Below are 21,204 nucleotides of genomic sequence, written 5' to 3'. Positions count from 1 at the left end.
AATCAAGTTGGTTTAGAGCTCTTATAGTTGAGTAGTAATATTCTTTCAGGAAAAAATAATTAATCATAAAGCCCATTACATACAATATGGCTTCATAAAGGAAAGCTGCAAAGCTGCTTATGAACAATCCCACAGCTATATTTATAACTTTTTAAAGTGTTACATACATAATTTCTTTTCTGGTGACCTCACTGAATTCAAAACCATCTTTCAGCCACACATCAGCCCCAACAGTTAAAACTATTAAAATGCATTAGCACGTCCTTCATTATTTGTTTTAATCAAAAAGAACTGAAATAAGGAATATGTAACATACATTTAGTTTTGCTAACAAAAGAACACATCAGAGAGACATATATCTCCTTAGAGAGGAATATATTTTATCTAGGTATTTTTTTTAAACAGTGAAGCACTGTTTAAAAAAGTAATACTGTGCACAGAATCCCAAAATATAAAACAGGCAAATAAATTGAGGTACATTTATACAAAGTCATTCTATGCAGCTATTATAAAAAGTAAAATATATATGCATTGATAGGGAAGTTTTAATTTATTCCATATAAGTAAATATTAATTGAGCATTTTATATTTGAGGCATCATCCTAACAGTTTGTGATAAGATAGTAAATGATATAGGGAAAGTCTCTGTTTTCAGATGTTTTCATATTTTGAAGGAAGTAGACAAATATTAATTAAATGAATATGCAAGAAATTTCCACATAGTAAACTAATCTGCAGAAAACAAAGTCATGTATTATCTAATTATTGAGGGAACCTATTACAGACTATGTTATTAGGGAAGCCTTTTTTAAGGAGGTAATGTTTGAGCTGAAATCTAAATAACTCTAGGAGCCAGCCACAGGAAAATATCACAAGAGAATATTCTGGGAAAAAAAAAATGGCACACAAAGATATTTCCCCTCAGCCAAATAATATGGAATGATAAAGGACAAAAAGAAGACAAGGAAGCAGAAGGAAGAGAGGTAATGAAAGCAGATGGGATGAGGCAAGTGAGACTAGACTGTGTAGGACCTTACAGGTCATGGTGAAGGTTTGATTATATATTTGCTTTAAATATTTGACTTTTCAGCTGTCTAGCATCCATTTCCCTTTAACAATATCTCTGTTTTTAAATGAATTACCTTTTCTATTAGGCACACGTTTATCAGGGGCCCTGTATTGGTTGGTATCTTCCAGAGAAACAGAACCAATAAAATGTGTGCGTATGTATGTATACGTGTGTGTTTCTCAGAGAGAGAGAGAGATAATCTAAGAAACTGGCTCATGTGATTGTGGAGTCGGGCAAGTTCAAAATCTGTAGGATAGCCCAGCAGGCTGGAGACATAGGGAAGAAAATATGTTCCAAAAATAGTTTGCCAGAATCCTCAGATTTTTCAGGGAGGTCAGTATTTTTACTTAAAGCCTTCAACTGACTGGATGCAGCCAACCGATATCATAGATCCAAAGTCTAGTGATTTAATGTTAACATCATCTAAAAGCATACCTTCACATCAATATCTAGATATATTTGACAAATATCTGGGTACCATGTCTTAGCCAAGTTAATGCATAAAATTAACTATCCCAGGCTCCATTCCCTCTGGTCAAAGGACAAGCATGTGATTCAAGCTAGGTCAATCAGTTGCTCTCCCTCTCTTTCAAATTTGCATTGGGTTAGAAAGACAAAGAATACATCCTGTTTCTATATAGTCACACAAAATCACATGACCCATCTCCAACCCCTAAAACATATAGGTATGGCTTTTGTTCTCAACCTTCAGCTCTTAATTCCTTAAAAAAGTTACCAGTAGATTCTGTGAGGCCACAGTGAATCTTCTAACACTTTACTTTTATGTAGGCCAGAGTCATTTGGCTTGTTTGAAATTAAATATATATATATATATATATAATTGCTTCAGTCAGGCTCCAGGTATTTGGAAAGACATTCATCAAATTAATAATGGTTATCTTGGGGACTGGGCTTTGAGGATTGAGGATTTCTGATTTTCAATATGTGTCTAATCTTTTTAAATGTTTCTGTATAATTTATAATTAGCAGCCAATTATTTTATAATTAAAGTAAATCCTGAAAAACTTTCTACCTTAGTGTGTGGAAAAACAGCAGAATTGCCGATTTTATAGGGCAAAGAAGTCCTATCTTTACCTACAGTGCAAATCGTGAACCACCACAGCCCAACAGGAGGCTCTGTGGGACAATTTTGAAAACATTACTATAATCTATTGTTTTTATATTTATTTTGAAAAAGAAGCAAAGGGAGCAAGATACTTACTGACATTTAAAATTTGATTCATTGATATATTTTGGCTTGCAGTATCACCTTGTGGCATTTGACATCTGCTGCTCCCTCTCCCCAAAGTCATAATACACTGCATAATTAATTCAGCACAAGTAGTGACAATGGCAACTCTGTTTATTTAAAAAGATACCTCGACTGTTCTTTTGAATAAATAGATTGCATTCATTTAAAGATCCAAAATAATACCGAATTAATTAGAAATAGTGCAATCAGAATAAATTAGGTACTATCTACATACAACTCAGTTTTAAAGCTAGAATTTCAATTAAAGATAAGTTAGAGTTTTAATAACTAATTTGAATTAGCTACTTCTTCCCATGTCTCTCTGAGTAAACACCAAGCCAGACAAAATTTCTATTGCCAATAATAATAGTAACAATAGCAAATATTGTTAAACTCTTACTGTTTGCTGGTAACTAGTTGAGTATGCTTCATAAATCTTCTTTTATAGTACTCATGAAAACCACATGTCTGAGCTACTATTACCTTCATTTTGTAGATGACAAGTTCAAACTGAGTTTTAGAGACATTAAGCAACATTCCCAACATCACACAGGATTTAAATTCAGACTCTGAGCGCTTACAAACTATCTTACATTGTGATGGTAAACATCTTTGCAAATTTTCCCTCATAATTGAGTAAGCCATCACAGAGTTTCAGAATAAATGTCAAGAAAACTTATAAATATCAGGTACAAGCTTAAGGACTTGACGTCTTTCATGTGTGTTTCGTAGAAAAAAATAGCTCAAAGGTTAAAGTAATACTTTGAACAAACTCCTTAACAAGAAGCGTTAGACTTCAAACTTGTTATTCAGCAGAATAGTGACTTTCTTCATTCAACTAAACTAACACACTCAATTCCTCCTTTCGATTGCTTCTTTTTTGCTTACTTAATAGTTATTCTGTATCTATTGTTTCTTATTTATTCCACTAAAAAATTTCAGTGTCTTCACATTATCTGTAATTGGTGCTATGGTAAATTACAGTTGAATATAGTTGAACCTGTTCAAATACATTTTGACCAATGATGAAAAGAACCAAGGATGTCTTTGCTTTCATATAACTTCACACATGACTTTTTTAAAATTTTACTTTCATTTCTGGGATACATGTGCAGAACGTGCTGATTTGTAACATAGGTATACACGTGCCATGGTAGTTTGCTGCACCCATCAACCCATCATCTACATTAGGTATTTCTCCTAATGCTATCCCTCCACTATTCCCCGACCCCCAGACAGGCCCCCATGTCACACACCACTTTTAGAATCACAATACAAGTTCACATTCAGGACAATACTTGCTGAAGTTTAGTTTGTGTTTGTGTTTGATTGTTGACGGGAAGAAAAAAATGGCAGAGACATCATATGTTGACTCTGGATGTATTATTTATCATTTGTCCTTCGAAATATTTTGACAATCTTCGCATTAAAAGGTTGTGGGCAGTTTGGGAGTTACCAGTTGTTTCCCTCTTCATTCATCACTTTGCTGACCCCAAAAGATATCCACAGAAAAAATTTTGAAAGTGATTGGGCAAGAGATTCAGTGAGGATATACTTTAATATTTAGAACACTATTAAAAAGAAAAGGAGATATTATTAACAATATGCTGGGACAAGAATTATAATATGGGGCTTTCTATGGCAAATGGGATATTTGATTACTTGATCTAGGCTGTATAAAATAATATATTTGGATAATGTACAATTACAATAAGTATACACACAAACGTATATGTGTGTGTGTATATATATATATACACACACACATACACATACACACACCCTTCACATATGCACCTTTACAGCCAATATACTTTAGTTGAGGCTGAGAGGGCAAGAGCCATGATTGCTCAGATTTGTATTCAATGACTTATTACATAATAAACATTTTTTGAAAATTTGATGAGTTAATTCAATTCAAAATATGCAAAAAGTATTGGGCCCAGCACGGTAGCTCAGGCCTATAATCCCAGCACTTTGGGAGGCCCAAGCAGGTAGATCACCTGAGGTCAGGAGCTTGAGACCAGCCTGACCAACATGGTGAAACCCCGTCTCAACTGAAAAAATACAAAAATTAGCCAGGTGTGGTGGCACATTCTGGTAGTCTCAGCTACTTGGGAGGCTGAGACAGGAGAATCGCTTGAAAACGGGAGGTGTAGGTTGCAGTGAGCCAAGATCGTGCCACTGCACTCCAGCCTTGGTGACAAAGCGAGATGCCATCTCAAAAAAAGAAAAAAAAAATACTGTATATCTACTATGTGAAGCCAATGGGTTTCAAGTTAGGATATAATGACAAGAGAAGTTTAAAGAACTCATAGTGTAGTGAAGGAAAAACATTCATAGTAAATGAACACATTGTAATGAAGAGCTTAATATTTATAGTAGGAATAAATGAGGTCACAAAGAGAAACTATTAGTTTTGAGGGTTTATCATTTTAGGTTAACTGATATGAAATTTGAATAACAAATATGTGCTTAACATATGAAACAGAGAGAAAGTAGGGTAATTCTCAGAGAAGTTCAGGGTCATATGTGATGTTCTGTGTGCCTAGACAAGTTGTACTATGTGTTAGAAGAGATGGGACTAGAAAGTGGTCAGATATAAAGTTACTTTGAATGATATGATAAAAGCCGTGGAATTCATTTGGTGTATGATGAAAAACACTGAACCTTTTTAAACATCAAAAAATCAGATCAGAATTGTATCAAAAACAAAAACAAAAACAACTTTGGCTTTATTGTGATGGTGGTTAGAGGAGTGAGATACTGGAGGCTGGATACCAAGTTTAGAGAATTTCTTTAAATAGATGTTTTGACAGTGTAAATAAACAAGTGTCAAACAGATTTGAGTAACAGTGTATAGGTAATGTAGAAAATGTCTTTGGAGATTGATTGAGTTTGGAATGGAGGTCACTGAAGTCTAGGTTTAAATCAATAATGACCCCAGGAGTAACAATACGTAGCAAGTATGGATGCATTAGAATTGAATAGAAAGAATGGTGAAGCATCTGCTGGAAACACAGTTAAAAATATCCAGAAAAAGATGAGAAATGCAAACTTGGAACTCAAGACAGATTTCAAGTTAGAAGACTTATCTACAACAAATACTTAATCCCTATTTGAGGAAAAACAGAACTCTATAGAGGTTTGCTCAACTCAATCGTAGTGAAAACAATAATGAAGAAAAAAAGAATTACAAAAGAGAGAAGCCTTGCAAATCTTTAAAATTTAATCATAATTTTAAAATAAATTTCAAAATAAATAAAAGCCATCAAAGATATAAGAGGTGAAATCCAAGGCCACCGAGGGAATGAGGAAAACCAGTACTTCCATAAAAAAAAACAAGAGAGGAGAGAGTTCTCAGACTGTAAGATATTTAACGTGAGGCTAGGCCGAGAAGAAATGGTAAGTGGTGTAGATCACAGAAAATCACCATTACTTTTCTGATAACTGAGAAAGCTTCCCTGGAGGGAAAGAGTACCACAGATAAACAAGAGAAGTTGTTTTTGACATGAAAGCTAGTTTTTTTTATGACAAAGATTGCAGTTGAGGTGTTTGTCACTAGAAATTATTGGGATCCGATCCAAGAGTTTTAAATAGGGGGAGAGAAAAAGATGACTATGTTTAGTGAGCAACTGATGTTGAAATACTGATAACCACATGGTGCAATAATTAAAGGAAGGTGTACACAGTAAATACATAGATTCTATGTCAATATATCATTCATTTTTCTGTCCAGGGATATATTACACTGAAAAAGAAAAAAAAAACAGCCAACCAATCAAGCCAACACATAAATGTATGCTACTGTTCAATTGAAAAAATGCACAAGGATTTATCATGGTTTTATCTGTGCTTCATTAGAAAATAAAGCCAAGGATTTTATACTCCAAATTCTACAGACCTTTTTCATAAAACCAGAAAACCTAAACTTTACAGACATAATAACTTTAAGAAAGTCAGAAATTAGGAATAAATATACATAATAATATATTTGGGCAATAATTTATTTCATCCTACTTGCTCAGCATCCTCAATTAACATAGTTTGGCATACCTTAGGGTGCTATAGAAATGTAGCAAATTAATAATAAATTAGAAGAGTACTATGAATTGCTGTATACCTTTGTAACATCAGATGTCTTTATGTGTTCAATATAATATTAATCTTAGTGTTTGTGAAAACATTAATTTGCCAAAGAGAGTTGTTTATATTGGAAAACCATGTAATCTACATTTATAAAATCAGTGTATTTCTAAACAAGTGACTTTAAATTTTGATATCAAGCAGATTTTTATTTTTATTATATCATAATACATGAGATAAATTTATTAATAGACTATATTTTAAAAAGATTTTCTGAACTGACAAATCCTGCATGTACTATAATGGGGTTAAGAATGGTTTCTCAAGTCAAGAATACCACCAAAGTAAGGAAAATTTCACATCAACATAGGTGAACAGGTGGCAAGTCTTTTAAAATTTGAAGAATTCCTTTAAGAAAGGATCAGTAAGTATACAATTAGAGTCAATATGTCCTGTTTAGCTGACATTAATGATTAGTTATCTCACTCTGGAGAGCAAGATCTTATTGAAATTTCATGAAATTTTAGCAGAATATATAAAGGGAAATAGAAAAAGAGAAAATAAAAAAGAATAAAAGTACAGACATAAACACAGTAATTTGAATGTGAAGCTCAAAAACTAACTCCAGTTTTTATACCTAGTGTTCCAGAATGAATTCAAAGTAACAATGTACATAAAAACCTGATGCCAGTACTAAGGGTGATTTTATTTGCGAAAGATTGCCACAATAATATTTTCTTTTCCATATGTTCTTCTTATAATGTGACTTGGACACTCCTCATATAGGGAGGTGGAGTAGGTTTCTACCCCTTGAAACTGGCAGAAATTTGACTACAGCAGAACTGACACTGCAAATTCTAATTTATGAAAATTTCTGTCTAATTCTCTTGGGAAGCTTGTTATGACAATCCACTGTCTTGCTGTGAGGAAGCTCCAACAGCCTATAAGAGGCTTAACTGAGGTGAAAATGAAGCCTTAGTCTACAGCCCTGGATGAGCACTAGCCAACAGCCAAAATCAACTTGGTAGCCATCTAAGTTAATCATCATGAAAGTGGCACCCAGCCCTCAGTTAAAGTGCCGCAGCTGATGCTGCATGGAGCAAAGATAAAGTGTTTTCTCAAGTCTTGCTAAAATTGCAGCTTAGTGAGCAAATTAAATGATTGCAGTTTGAACCCACTAAGTTTTGGTGGCCTGTTATACAGTGACTGATAATCTGACCAAGTGTCTAGGTTTACAAGTAAACATATCTATATTTTTGTACATGAAATTAAAAAATAAATATTTGCCATAATTACTTAAATGTGTAAATCTTAAATTCTCACTTTTTCAAAGTATGTTAAGGAATGGCTCAATCAGTTAAAAATGATAAAAGGATCAATATTGAACATTCTGGAATTTCTTCCATAATATTTAATTCAAAAAGCATGGTTTTAAAAGAAAATACAAGAATAATTGTTCAGAAAGCTATTTATTGATCTTCAAACACCTCCTTTTTCACCAGCAAGAATCCACCATCCTCAGGATCCCTCATGCTCTTTGCCCAAATACTACTTTACAAAGGATTCAGAGCATAAAAAATTTCCTGACTTAATTTCTTCACCATTAGTTCATTGCTCTCCTTATGTTAGGATATGTAATATTTAATATTGGATTGGATTTGTCATCCGAAGACTGGATAAGTTTTATCCTTGGACTAGTTCTCCTTTGAGTACTGATACTTAAAATATGAATATTATAGTACAACAAGGGAGAGAGTGAGGCATTCTGATAAAAAATTTGCCCATACTCCCTGAAAATACTTTTGGATATAAATATTTTTCAACAACTACATCCACCTACAGAGTGAATCTCCAACTTAGGGCTGACAGAGCCAGAAAAAAAAAAAAAAACTATCAATTTTTGTGTGTAGAGCCAGGACTCAAATGTATCTTAATTTTATTTACTCTTACTAAATTATATCTATATCTATATACTTGAACTGTCTGCCAAAAATGTTTTTGTGTATATTCAACATATTCAACCAGTTAATATTTGTGCAGAGCTTAGCATAGTTCATTACAAACAGAACATTCTATACAAACTCTAGACATTATGATCACTTATGTTATTACCCCAAATTGAAAGTATAGTCTGGTCTCTAGCACTAAACTGCATAGGAATGAGAGAGATGTTCAGTCTGTAATATGGAGAGGAAAGGAAGTTCAATGATCCTTAATAAAATTAACTTCGTACACTCTGCTTTTCAAGCAGCAGCTTCTATCTTCCTTTACTTTCCTCAGTGAACTAACTACTAGTAAACAGTCATCAGACTGACTCATTGAATTGGATTATTGTGGTCTCAATATATACCTTCTCTTGGGGTCCCACTGTACACTAGCTAAATATATTAACTCAGAAACATAAATTAATACTAAAAATATATTTTTCTTTTTCCTTTTTTATATTTAAAGGGATTTTAATTGGAAGTGCTCACACACACACACACACGCAATCCAGAGTGCCATATTTGTATGGGGATGATTGAAAAAGATTATTATCAAGTATTAAATATCTGTTTCAGCATATTATTATTTTTACACTATTGTCTTTCCAAATAGAAATATTTGAATGAAAAAATGCACATTTTAATAACAGCCCAATATACTTGAATCTTACACATGTTTAAATTTCATGTGCAAAAAATGATTAGTCATAGAGCAAGCCCACTCTTGTAGAAATTTTTAAAAATGTTAATGCCAGCCTAATATACTTTAACCTTACATGTTTAAGTTTCATGCACAAACAATGATTAGTCATGGAGCAAACTCACCCTCTTGTAGATATTTTAAAAGATAAATAAAAACGAAACTTTTTTTAAAAAAAGAGTTATATTTTAGGTTCAGGGGTCCATACGCAGGTTTGTTACACAGGTGAACTCATGTCATGTTGTATAGATTAGTTCGTCACCCAATGAGTAAGCCCAGTACCCAATAGTCATCTTTTCTGCTCCTCTGTCTCCTCCCACCCTCCAACCTCAGATAGACCTCAGTGTCTGTTGTTCCTTTCCTTCTGTTTATGAGTTCTCATCATTCAGCTCCCACTTACATGTGAGAATATGTGGTATTTGGTTTTCTGTTCCTGTGTTAGTTTGCTAAGGAAATTAGCCTCCCACTCCATCTATGTCCCTGCAAAGACATGATCTCATTATTTTTATAGCCGTATAATATCCCATGTGGTATATGTACATCATTTTCTTTATCCAATCTGTCATTCGTGGACATTTAGATTGACTCCGTGTCTTTGCTATTGTGAATAGTGCTGCAATGAACATTCATGTGCATGTGTCTTTATGGCAGAATGATTTATATTCCTCTGGGTATATTCCCAGTAATAAGACTGCTGGGTATATTCCCAGTAATAGGACTCCTTTTAGCTCTTTGAGAAATTGCCACACTGCTTTCCACATGGCTGAACTAATTTACACTCCCACAAACAGTGTGTAATTGTTCCCCTTTCTCTGCAACCTTGCCAGCATCTGTTATTTTTTGACTTTTTAATAATAGTCATTTTGACTGACTGTGCGATGGTTTCTCAGTGTGGTTTTGATTTGCATTTCTCTAATGATTAGTGACGTTTAACTGTTTTTCATTGTTTTATTGGCCACATGTATGTATTCTTTTGAAAAGTGTTCATGTCCAAAAAAACCACTTTTTAATTTTTTTTTTTTTTTTTGAGACGGAGTCTCGCTCTGCCGCCCAGGCTGGAGTGTAGTGGCCAGATCTCAGCTCACTGCAAGCTCCGCCTCCCAGGTTCACGCCATTCTCCTGCTTCAGCCTTCGGAGTAGCTGGGACTACAGGCGTCCGCCACCTCGCCAGGCTAGTTTTTTTTTTTTTTTTTTTTTGTATTTTTTTAGTAGAGACGGGGTTTCACCGTATTAGCCAGGATGGTCTCGATCTCCTGACCTCATGATCCGCCCGCCTCGGCCTCCCAAAGTGCTGGGATTACAGGCTTGAGCCACCGCGCCCGGCCAATGTTTTTATTTAATTATTATAAATTTAAATTCCTCATGGATGCTGGATATTAGACCTCTATCAGATGCATAGTTTGCAAATATTTTCTCCCATTCTGTAGGTGGTCTGTTCACTCTGTTGACAGTTTAGTTAGCTGTGCAGAAGCTCTTAAGTTTACTTACATCCCATTTGTCAATTTTTGCTTTTGTTGCAATTGCTTTTGCTGTCTTTGTTACAAAATCTTTGCCTGTGCCTTTGTCCTGAATGGTATTGCCTAGGTGGTCCTCCAGGGTTTTTTCTAGTTTGGAGTTTTACATTTAAGTCTTTAATCTATCTTGAATTGCTTTTTGCGTATGGTGTAAGGAGGGGGTCCAGCTTCAATCTTCATATGGCTAGCTAGTTCTCCCAGTGCCATTTACTGAATAGGAAGTCTTTTTCCCATTGCTTTTGTCAGCTTTGTCGAAGGGCAGATGGCAGTAGGTGTGCAGCCTTATAAAAATTGTATTTGTCATCATTACTTTTACCAGTTCTTTCAAAGAAAATTTTTATGTTCACCATCGTTAATAGTTGGTGGGTTTTTTTTTGCTGGGATTCGACAAAATAACATAATGGCATATAACTTTAGGGAATCTATATCTATTTTGTCTAGTCAAATTCTGATTAGCATTTTTGTCTGCAAAAGTACTTAATTTGGCTGAAAACATATTTTTTATCCAATGCACATAAGATTTATTTATTTTTCTCTCCAGCTTTTTATATTATTATTATTCATGCAGGTTAACTGGACCAGTGAACTGTGAGAAAAACCAATAGATGTATTAATATTATAACATTGGATACACACTCTTTGGCTTTACATTTAGAAGGCATTCCTGTTCTATTCCTCAAAATCTCAAATGGAGGACCCTCAGAACTGCAGTTCTCATGTGCTTTGAGGAAAAAAAGTCAAATAGCTTCCAACAAATTCTAACACTTTGAGTCATTTTGGGAACCCAGAGAGCTGATTGCTTTCCAGGGAAATAGCAAAAATATTGGTTAAATGGTTAAATCCTAGACCACTGAATTTTTTAAAACAGAATATGTGTATACACACACACACACATACACAAATACACCTTTTAGGGGAGAAATTGATATTTTTGCCCCAGCAGGATATCCATTTGTCTTAAAATTCTTATTCTTAGGTATGTACATCAATCATCTAGGGAGGTCCAAGGTGTGAAATCCAAACCGACAGACATTTATAGCTCCATTAGCATTTATCAAAAATATAGGATTAAGCGTAGAAAATATGTATTCATGCTTCACCTTTCTGTATCTTTACTTTAAGAGGTAAGTATTTGTATTCAGTATTTGTTAACTCCTACCTTCAAACAGCCAAACATAATCTCCAATAACATTTCAGAATTCTACTGGGCCAAATGTGTATCCTATTGACCTGTGTGTTCTGTGACTTAGTACTGCATGTTTAAACATGAATTTAAGAAAATGCTGCAGTGGTTATTTGGAGTTTTTCAGAATGGCTAGTGAACTCCTTGGTGATATATTGGTAAAAAATAAAAATAAAATAACCATGTTGGACTGTTGTTTCATAACATACTTTCTACCTTGTAAATTATATAATTACTCTTTGTGTTAAAAATGTATGCATACTCCCTGAAAATAGTTTCAGACGTAAATATTTTTCAATGTGCATATAGTGAGTTTTGTTATTATAAATTATATGTCTGCAAAATATTTGAACATGATCCCATTGGATTTTAAACCATGCAAATGAAGGGAGAAAGATAAGAGCATATTTACCGGAGTTCTCAACTCAGGTATGGCAGCTTGATAAGTGAGTGGACGGCAATCACGAGTGTTTGGCACAAGGACACAAGGAAGAAACATTGGACCTAAGTCATCTCCATCCAGAACATCCACTGTGAGAGTAGTGGTGGTGGTTCGCCTCTCGTTCAGATTTTGGGCACGGTCCTGTTAGAGAGAAAAACAAACAACAGGTAGTTTATAGAAATTAGGCACAATGGCCAGGAGCAGTGGCCCACACCTGTAATCCCAGCACATTGGGAGGCCAAGGTGAACGGATCACTTGAGGTCAGGAGTTTGATACCAGCCTGGCCAACATGGTGAAACCCCGTTTCTACTAAAAATACAAAAATCTGGGTGTGGTGGTGGGCATCTGTAGTCCCAGCTATTCGAGAGGCTGAGGCAGGAGAATAGTTTGAACTTGGGAAGCAGAGGTTGCAGTGAGCCAAGATCACGCCACTGCACTCCAGTCTGGGCGACAGAGTGAGACTCAGTCTCAAAAAACAACAAAAAAAAAAGAAATTAGGCATAATGTAGACTTAGTTTTCATTAAAAAAAGATTGATAAATTAACTTGCTTAAACCAACAGTTTTAAGTGGTGAAACTAGGATGTAAACTGAGATCCAATTGCCGTCAAAGCGACTTTCTTGAAAGTATGTTACAGTAGTTAAGCTTTTATATGTTAGACCTTTACCTAACAGCTCACATTACTAGACAGTCTAATCATAAAGGTCACTGTCATCTTATTAGAGCACTTACTTTAGAAACCTTGTAACTGTAAATTCTTTCTCTGTGCCTCTGAGATGTGAATCTTTTATAAGCTTCTTGCCAGTTTTTCACGACCTGGGGGCCATCTCTTTGAAATGTAATAGTCAAGGAAGAAACCCCTATTTCCCAGTTTCTATGGGAGGGTAGGAGCCTGACTTTCTTTGGGGACTTGTTCCAATTTCTAAAACTACTTTCTGTAAGGAAAATTCAAGGAAGTTTATTTTCCTTTGGGAACACCAATTAGTAAACACACCTGATCCGTGAATCCCCCTACACCCAAGACCACTGGAGCGTTTAACTTCTCTCTAGCGATTCTTTCTATTAGAGTTCAGTTCAGATCTAGTCTGTATTCTGGTCTCCTCTATTGCAATAGCTGTGAATACGGTCTTCCTTATCATTTAACTTTGTCTAGTGCAATGTTGCATTGTTACTAACTAAAATCCAAAATTTCTTCAGATTTCCCTAGTTTTTACTTAATGTCAGTTTTCTGTTTCAGGATCCCAATCAAGATACCAGTTTACATTCAGTCATAATGGTTACTTAGGCTCATTTTGGCTGTGACAAGTTCTACGACTTTTGTTTTTGATGACGTTAACAATTTTGAGTACTAGATATTTTGCAGAATGTCCCTTAATGGGTGTTTATCTGGTGTTTTCCTCAAGATTCAACTGGACTTATGTGATTTATATAGGAAAACCACAAGTCAAGTGCTATTTTTGACACATTTATCAATAGTATATTATTAATATGACTTATCACTGTTGTTAACTTGAACCTGGTTGAGGCCATTTCTAATCAGTTTTCTCAACTATAGCATTACTCTTTCTTGTTTCCCTTTCCATTTCTTTAGAAGGAAATCACGATGGATAGCACACACTTAAATAATGGGTAGTAATTGTATTAGAAATGCAAATTGTTTCTATTTATCTGAAGAACGTTTATCATAGGACAGAAGAAAATAATATTGGACCTAAGTCATTTCCATCCAGAACATCCATTGTTGAGGGTGATGGTGGTAGCATCATTCATTATGACAGAATCTGGAAATGTTTTTACTTTCATAGTATTCAGTTATTATTTTGAAGAACTATTATGCTTTTCTGTATTTTTGAATTCTATTTTGTACAACATTGAAAATATACTTACATGCATGTTCAGGTAGCACTATTCACAACAGACAAAAGTTGGCAAAAGCCCACATATTTATCAATGAATAAATGGATAAACAGATAGTGGCATGTACATACAATGGCATAGGATTCAAGCATAAAAGGAAATGAAGTCCTGATATATACAACAACATGAATGAGACTTGAAAACATCATATTTTCAAATAAAGAAGCCAGACAAAATATAAGGTCACATATTATATGATCCATTTATATGCAATATCTGGAAACAGTAAACAAATTAGTGGCTACAGGGAGCTGGGGAGGGGATATGGGAAGCAACTGCATGAGTGGTGCCAGATCTTTTTGGAGTGATTAAATGTTTAGGAACTGGATAGAGGTGGTGGTTGTACAATACTGTGAGTGTACCAAATGCCATTGAATTGTTCACTTTAAAATGGCTAATCTTATTTTGCTTATTTATGTTAAATAATTTTTAAAAGTAATTATACTAACAGACCTGTACTTTATCTTATTTTGTTCATAAAATGTCTTCCTTTGTGACAGTTCCCAGACATTAATATTTGCTTTCCAATTAAAAAAAAAAAAATCCCTCTTCTTAAGCTTGGTTAATAGTAGATTTTAGTTAAACTCATTCCCAATCTGGTTGCTCAAAAAAAGTTGTAAAGCAATGCTTGAGGGTAAAGTTTTAGGAAGTACAAATTTCTACTGGTGGAATTTTGTGAGTACAACCTTGTCTAGAATGCAATAACCTTGTGGTTCCAGGATTCTTTGATATTTTGATACAGTATAAGATAGACTGTGACAAAATTATAGTTAAAAAAACACAAAATGTTTAAATTTTGAAAGTTTTGGGACTCACTCAGATCCCTAGATGCACTATAAAGATTATTTAAAACTAAAGACATTTGAGATTCAACAAAGACAAAGGAGTCTTTTCTGAACTTCTTTTATGGCACTAAAAGCAGATACTTGTGGGAGTGAGGCTGCCATGAATTCCCTCTCCCAAGAAAGTTTATGAAAATGAAGAAAAAACAAGGAAGTCTATCCTTACCTACATAAACATGATTACAAACTATTTTAATCTCCCGTTTGTTCTCCTAGAAACCTAGTTTTTCTTCCCTTAGAAGCCTCCTCCCTCTCACTATGTTAAATATGTACACCTTCTTCTTTAGCTGTTTCAGGAACTGTCGATGTGCACTCCCATACGTATATCAACCTCTAGGCCAGTTGAAAAGTAGAGTAGGAGCAACATGTGGCATGTGAGATAATTTTGATGGTTCACAAATGAACTTTCTAAATTATTTTTAAGATGTATGAATTTTGAACATGTAGAAAAACCTTAATTCAAAATAAATGTATGTGTATATTTTAAATTTTAGAAAAATTCAACTAGCTCATCAAACTTGCCACTTTTTAAATACTGATCTTTTATTTAATTGGATTATAGCTATAACTACAATATATGAATTAATAGATAAATGATGTAATGATTTGTTCAGTCGGCATATCCTGAGTAGCTTCCAAGGGGCAGACTCCAATACCCTGCTTCTGACGGTCTTAAAAAATGATGAGGACATATTTCCTCAGTCCATTACTAAGAGAGTAATTTAATACTGAAAATTACTAATATTAAGATAATGTGACCTCATAAAGATTAGTAGGTTATATTTTCACATATATTTCCCTTTGTGTTTCATCATCCAGTGTTTTAAATTATTAAGTAATCTCATCTTCCACATTTCCCTTAAAGTTATATTAAAGTTTATGAACTAAAACAACTCTTTTAATTTCTAAAAAAATATATATATATATGAAAACTGAAAGCTTCTTTAATAGAGTTGGTAAACTTGTTACATGTTTTAATGATTTTCATGTTTGACATTTTTTTCTCAACAACATAAATAAGTTAATAAAATGACATTTAATATGTATTTGTAAATTTACTTATGGCATTGGAGATAATTTTTGAAAATTTTTTTATTTATAAAATATCTATTTATGTATTTATTTTAGAAATGAGAATCTCGCTCCATTGCTTATATTGACTTCAATCTCCTGGGCTCAAGTAATCCTCCTACCTCAGCCTCCTCAGTAGCTAGGACTATAGGTATGTGCCTGGCTTTAACCCACAATTTAAAATAATGATTGCTTATGATGAAGTCTTAAAAGATTGAATTAATCTAAATTTAATTTATAAAAATAGTAAATAGATAATAAATATTAAATATTTATAATATAGTATGTGATATATGAATGTAGAACACATATATAAACACACATATATATGCATATATACACATGCATGCATATAAATGCCAGAGGCAGTATTTCTACCCTTCCATGTCACTCAGCCTTCTTCTTTATATGTCATCACCAAATCACTATAATAAACAAATTTGAATTATTTTTACCTTATGTTTTCTTTCAGTCTGTCAGCATCAGATCTCTCGCTATTATCTGCTTCTTTGGGTTATTGTTACTAGTCCATAGAATAGATACTGATGTGTTAAAGATAGTGTATTTACAGGAAGTATATACCAAAATACATAATTGGAGTTTTTTCTTATATTGAGGAAAGATATTGCTTACAAAGTGTTGAGCTCTAAAATTTTTATTTTTAAATGAGAAATAAAAATAATCCTGGCAAAACTATTATGACCAGAGATGTAGCAACAAAATCTACCAACAGTTTCCACACGTGGGAATTCTCCCACATTTTATCACCAACACATATCACATAGGAAAATATATAAAAATATGTCTCATGCTCACTCATAACTTGTGAGTTCATAATGGTAATGCTAATTCATGATGTTCTTTTCCCAATTTGAAATCAGATTTGATCCTACAATATCCATTTAAAAAACAATCCTTCGGCAATTGAGATAAAAATCAAAACAAAAACAAAAAGCAAAAAACAAAAACCTACACTTTTGATCTTTATAGTAATATACTACTTTTCAAGGTTTTTCTGAGTAAATGAAATAACATTCTAAATTGTGAGTGGTAAAAAAATAAAAAATAACTATTTCTATAAACATTTCATATAATTTAATTATGTGTTTTCATTTATGTTATGTGACTAATAGATATTAAAATCCACAAAAAAGATCTCCTTTTTTCCTTTTCCCATTTTCATCTGCATTTCTCTTCATTTCCTTTTTAAAAAATAAGAATATATTTTAACTTTAATCATTTAAAAATAATAGAATATTACATTAAGTTAGGAAACTGTGATTCTAGTTGGCAAGCAAGAATATCTTTTAAGATGTTAAACAAGTTCAACCACTACTCTGAACGGAATTGTGCCTCCCCAACCTCAAGCTAGAAAATCTAGAGTAAATTGATATATTTCTGGAAACACATAATGTTCCAAGATTGAAAAAGAAAGCTATTGAAATCCTGAACAGATGAATATCAAGCTGTGATATTAAATTAGTAATAAAAAACTCACCAACCAAAAAAGGCCCTGGACCAGACAGATGCATAGCTCAATTCTACCAGACATACAAAAATTGACTCAAGATGAATTAAAGGTTTAAATGTAATGCCTCAAGGTATAAAAAATCCTAGAAGAAAACCTATTAAATACTCCTCTTGACATTGGCTATAGCAAGGATTTCATAATGATGATATCCTAAAAAGCAATTGCAACAAAAACAAAAACTGACAAGTGGCACCTAAAGAGCTTCTTCACACTACCACAAACTATCAATACAGTAAACAGAAAATGGAAAGAATGAGAGAAAAGGCATGCAAACTATGCATCTGACAAAAGACTAATATTTAGAATCTATAAGGAACTCAAACAATTCATCAAACAAAAAACAAATAGCACCATTAAAATAGGGCCAAGTGACATGAACAGACACTTCTCAAAAGAAGACATACATGCAGCCAACAAACATTAAAACATGTTCACCAGCATTTATCATCAGGGAAATGCAAATCAAAACCTTAATGAGATATCATCTCATACCAGTTAGAATGGCTATTATCAAAAAGTCAAAAAATTACATATACTGGTGAGGCTACAGAGAAAAGGAAATGGTTATATGCTGTTGGTGGTCATGTAAATTATTTCAGCCATTGTGGAAAGCAGTTTGAAGATTTCTCAAAGAATTTAAAATCAAGCTACCATTCAACCCACCAACCCCATTACTGGGTCTATACACAAAGTGCATTCTACTAAAAAGACACATGCATGTCTACATTAATTGCCATGCTACTCACAATAGCAAAAAAACACGGAAGCAACCTAGGTGCTCATCAATAGTGGATTGGATAAAGAAACTGGGGTGCATTTGCACCATGTAATACTACACAGTCATAGAAAAGAATGAAACGATGTCCTTTTAAGCAACATGGATGAAGTTGGAGGCCATAATCCTAAGTGAATTAATGCAGGAACAAAAAACCAAACACTACATAATATCAGTTTTCAATGGGAGCTAAACACTGAGTTCCCGGGGAAATAAACCTGGGAACAATAGACTGTGAACTACTGGGGCAAGGAGAGAGAATGGGTCAAAAAACTACCCATTGAGTGCTATGCTGACTACCTGAGTGCAATATACCTATGTAACAAACCTGCATATGTACTCCCTGTGCTTAACAGTTGAGGAAAAAAATAATGCTTCTATGAACATTAACCAGAGGAAATTGGGTATTCTGTTCTCTTGGAAACATTTTTTTGTTTGAGATATTTGCCTAATATTTCTTATTTTTTATGCAAACCAGTAGACAAAATTGTATCATCATTTATAGCCCCGAATGCCTATGTATCTTTAGTAGTCAAACACTCAATAAACATTAGTTCCCATAAACCATCACCTACTATCCTCCTATTTCACTCTCACTCCTCAGAAAATGCCCAAGAAACTTGCAGAGTTAAAACAATGGGGTTACAATTAACACTAATTCCACACATCAGTAGGAAGCAGATGTGAGGGAAGGTCAGGGTAGGGGCTATTTCTGAAAAGTTGTTTACAAGGCTGCCATATAAAATAGAGAAAATGAATTTTACATAAACAAACACATATGTTTGCAATGCTTACACCTTCTCTTTGAATATTTCTGTCCATAAAGATAAAAAATTGAGCTAATAAAGAAATAGTAATACTATAATTTTAGGAATTATATCTTGTTAGGAAAGATAGCTAGCAACCCTTCTCTAGATTTTGCTATTTGAGAAATATGCAACACCTTTGCTATTTATAAAATAATTTAGAAATTATAAATCATTCTTGCCATGATTCTAACAAATACAGGCCGGGCTCAGTGGCTCATGCCTGTAATCCCAGCACTTCAGGAGGCCAAGGTAGGCTGTTCACTTGAAGTTGTCAAGAGTTTCAGACCACCCTGGCCAGCAGAGTGAAACCCCATTTCTACTAAAAATACCAAAAAATTGGCTGGAAGTGGTGGCACGTGCCTGTAATCCCAACTACTCGGGAGGCTGAGTTAGGAGAATCACGAACACGGGAGGCAAAGGTTGCAGTGAGCCAAGATCGCCCCACTGCACTCTAGCCTGGGTGACAGAGCAAAACTCCATCTCAAAATAAATAAATAAATTATAAAATAATTAATTAAATATAAACTTTTTCTTTCTGGTAATTAAGAAATTTTGATTACCAAAGTGTTCTTAATATTTATCTCATTATAACAATAATATGAAAGAGAGTTTGCTTTGAAGAAAAATGATATGTAAAGAGATTATTTTGATTCTATGTGAATTAGGGTAACATATCAAAGTTGAGGTTTATAGTAATATGTAGTAAATTTCAACAAAAAGAAAACCCATTGATCTTTCATCACTCTATTTTTTTTCTAGATCTACCCCCCAAAATTTTTATCTGGAATTAATCCTTACTTCATTATGTATACATATTTGAAGTCAATAGCATGGGCGACGATATTGCAAATATTCTCAAAAAAGATGTGACGGGGTTTTCTAACATGGGTCAGTCAAAACTCAATTACCTTAATTACAAATCATAATATGTAAACACGGATAAAAAGAAACCTCCAAACTACATGTAATTTGAAGGATTCTCTTCGGAAATCAAATATTTTTACCATAAGCAAAACCAAGTCAAAGCTGAGTAATGTTCAATAATTTGTCATGATACCTGTAATTATTCTTTTAGAGGCCATATACTTTAAAGTCAAAATTGATTGCTCATATTTGAACTCTCCTTATGACTTCAAGATAATATATTGGTGTTTAATGAACATGGCTTACATTGTGCATACCACCAATACAATATAAAAAATTGCTGCCAAGTGCAGTGGCTCACGCCTGTAATTCCAACAGTTTGGGAGGCTGAGACGGGTGAACTGCTTGAGGCCATGAGTTTGAGACAAGCCTGACCAACATGTTGAAACCCTGTCTCTACTAAACATCCAAAAATTAGCTGGGTGTGGTGGCGTGCATCTGTAATCCCAGCTAGTCAGGAGGCTGAGGCACGAGGATAGCTTGAACATGGGAGGCTGAGGTTGCAGTAAGCCGAGATCGTGCCAGTGCACTCTAGCCTGGGTGACATAGCAATACTCTCCTCCCCACCCCCCAAAAATATCCAGGTGTGGTGTTATGCTTGTGATTCCAGCTAGTTGCGAGGCTGAGGCATGAGAATCACTTAAACCCCAGAGGCGGAGGTTGCAGTGAGCTGAGATAGTACCACTGTACTTCAGCCTGGGTGATAGAGCAAGACTCTGTCTCAAAATAAATAAATAAATAAACAAATAAGATAAATGTTTAAAAAAATGGAGAGACATTTTAGATATATGGATATCATTATCATATACAAAGATACGTTAGACTTATGTTACTATTGGTATATACAGTTAATGATTAACAACCAGCTATTATATAAGCAGCCCTGATTTGTAACACTGGCACTTTCCATACTGTAAATGCGCCCACCATGGCTGTGAATGTGAGATCACTGAACTCAGAGCTTGGAAGAGAAACCCACAATTGGTCTTCAAGCAAGTCTCAGCTGACTTTCCATCTCCAACAACCCACGGTTTTAAGTTATAGATTTAAAATGTGGTAGAAATGAGCATCCTTCTTTTTTTTTTTTTGAGACGGAGTCTCGCT

At 34.1% G+C, this 21,204-nt stretch overlaps 1 protein-coding gene across 16 annotated transcripts in view; it reads right to left on the bottom strand.

Annotated features, from left to right (window-relative positions):
• PCDH15 (protocadherin related 15) overlaps positions 1-21,204 on the bottom strand; it is a 1,849,154-nt gene that overhangs the window by 492,954 nt on the left and 1,334,996 nt on the right. For all 16 annotated transcript variants that reach the window (XM_033215155.1, XM_033215225.1, XM_033215195.1 and 13 more), the window contains one exon: positions 12,202-12,372. In XM_033215155.1, the coding sequence (XP_033071046.1) occupies positions 12,202-12,372 (171 nt within the window). The remainder of the gene's footprint in view (positions 1-12,201; positions 12,373-21,204) is intronic.

The sequence above is a fragment of the Trachypithecus francoisi genome, unplaced genomic scaffold (genome assembly GCF_009764315.1).
Source record: "Trachypithecus francoisi isolate TF-2019V2 unplaced genomic scaffold, Tfra_2.0 Contig00586, whole genome shotgun sequence".
Taxonomy (NCBI): Eukaryota; Metazoa; Chordata; class Mammalia; order Primates; family Cercopithecidae; genus Trachypithecus; species Trachypithecus francoisi.
The sequence above is the reverse complement of the archived record's forward strand: the minus strand, read 5'-3'. Positions and strand labels throughout refer to the sequence as shown.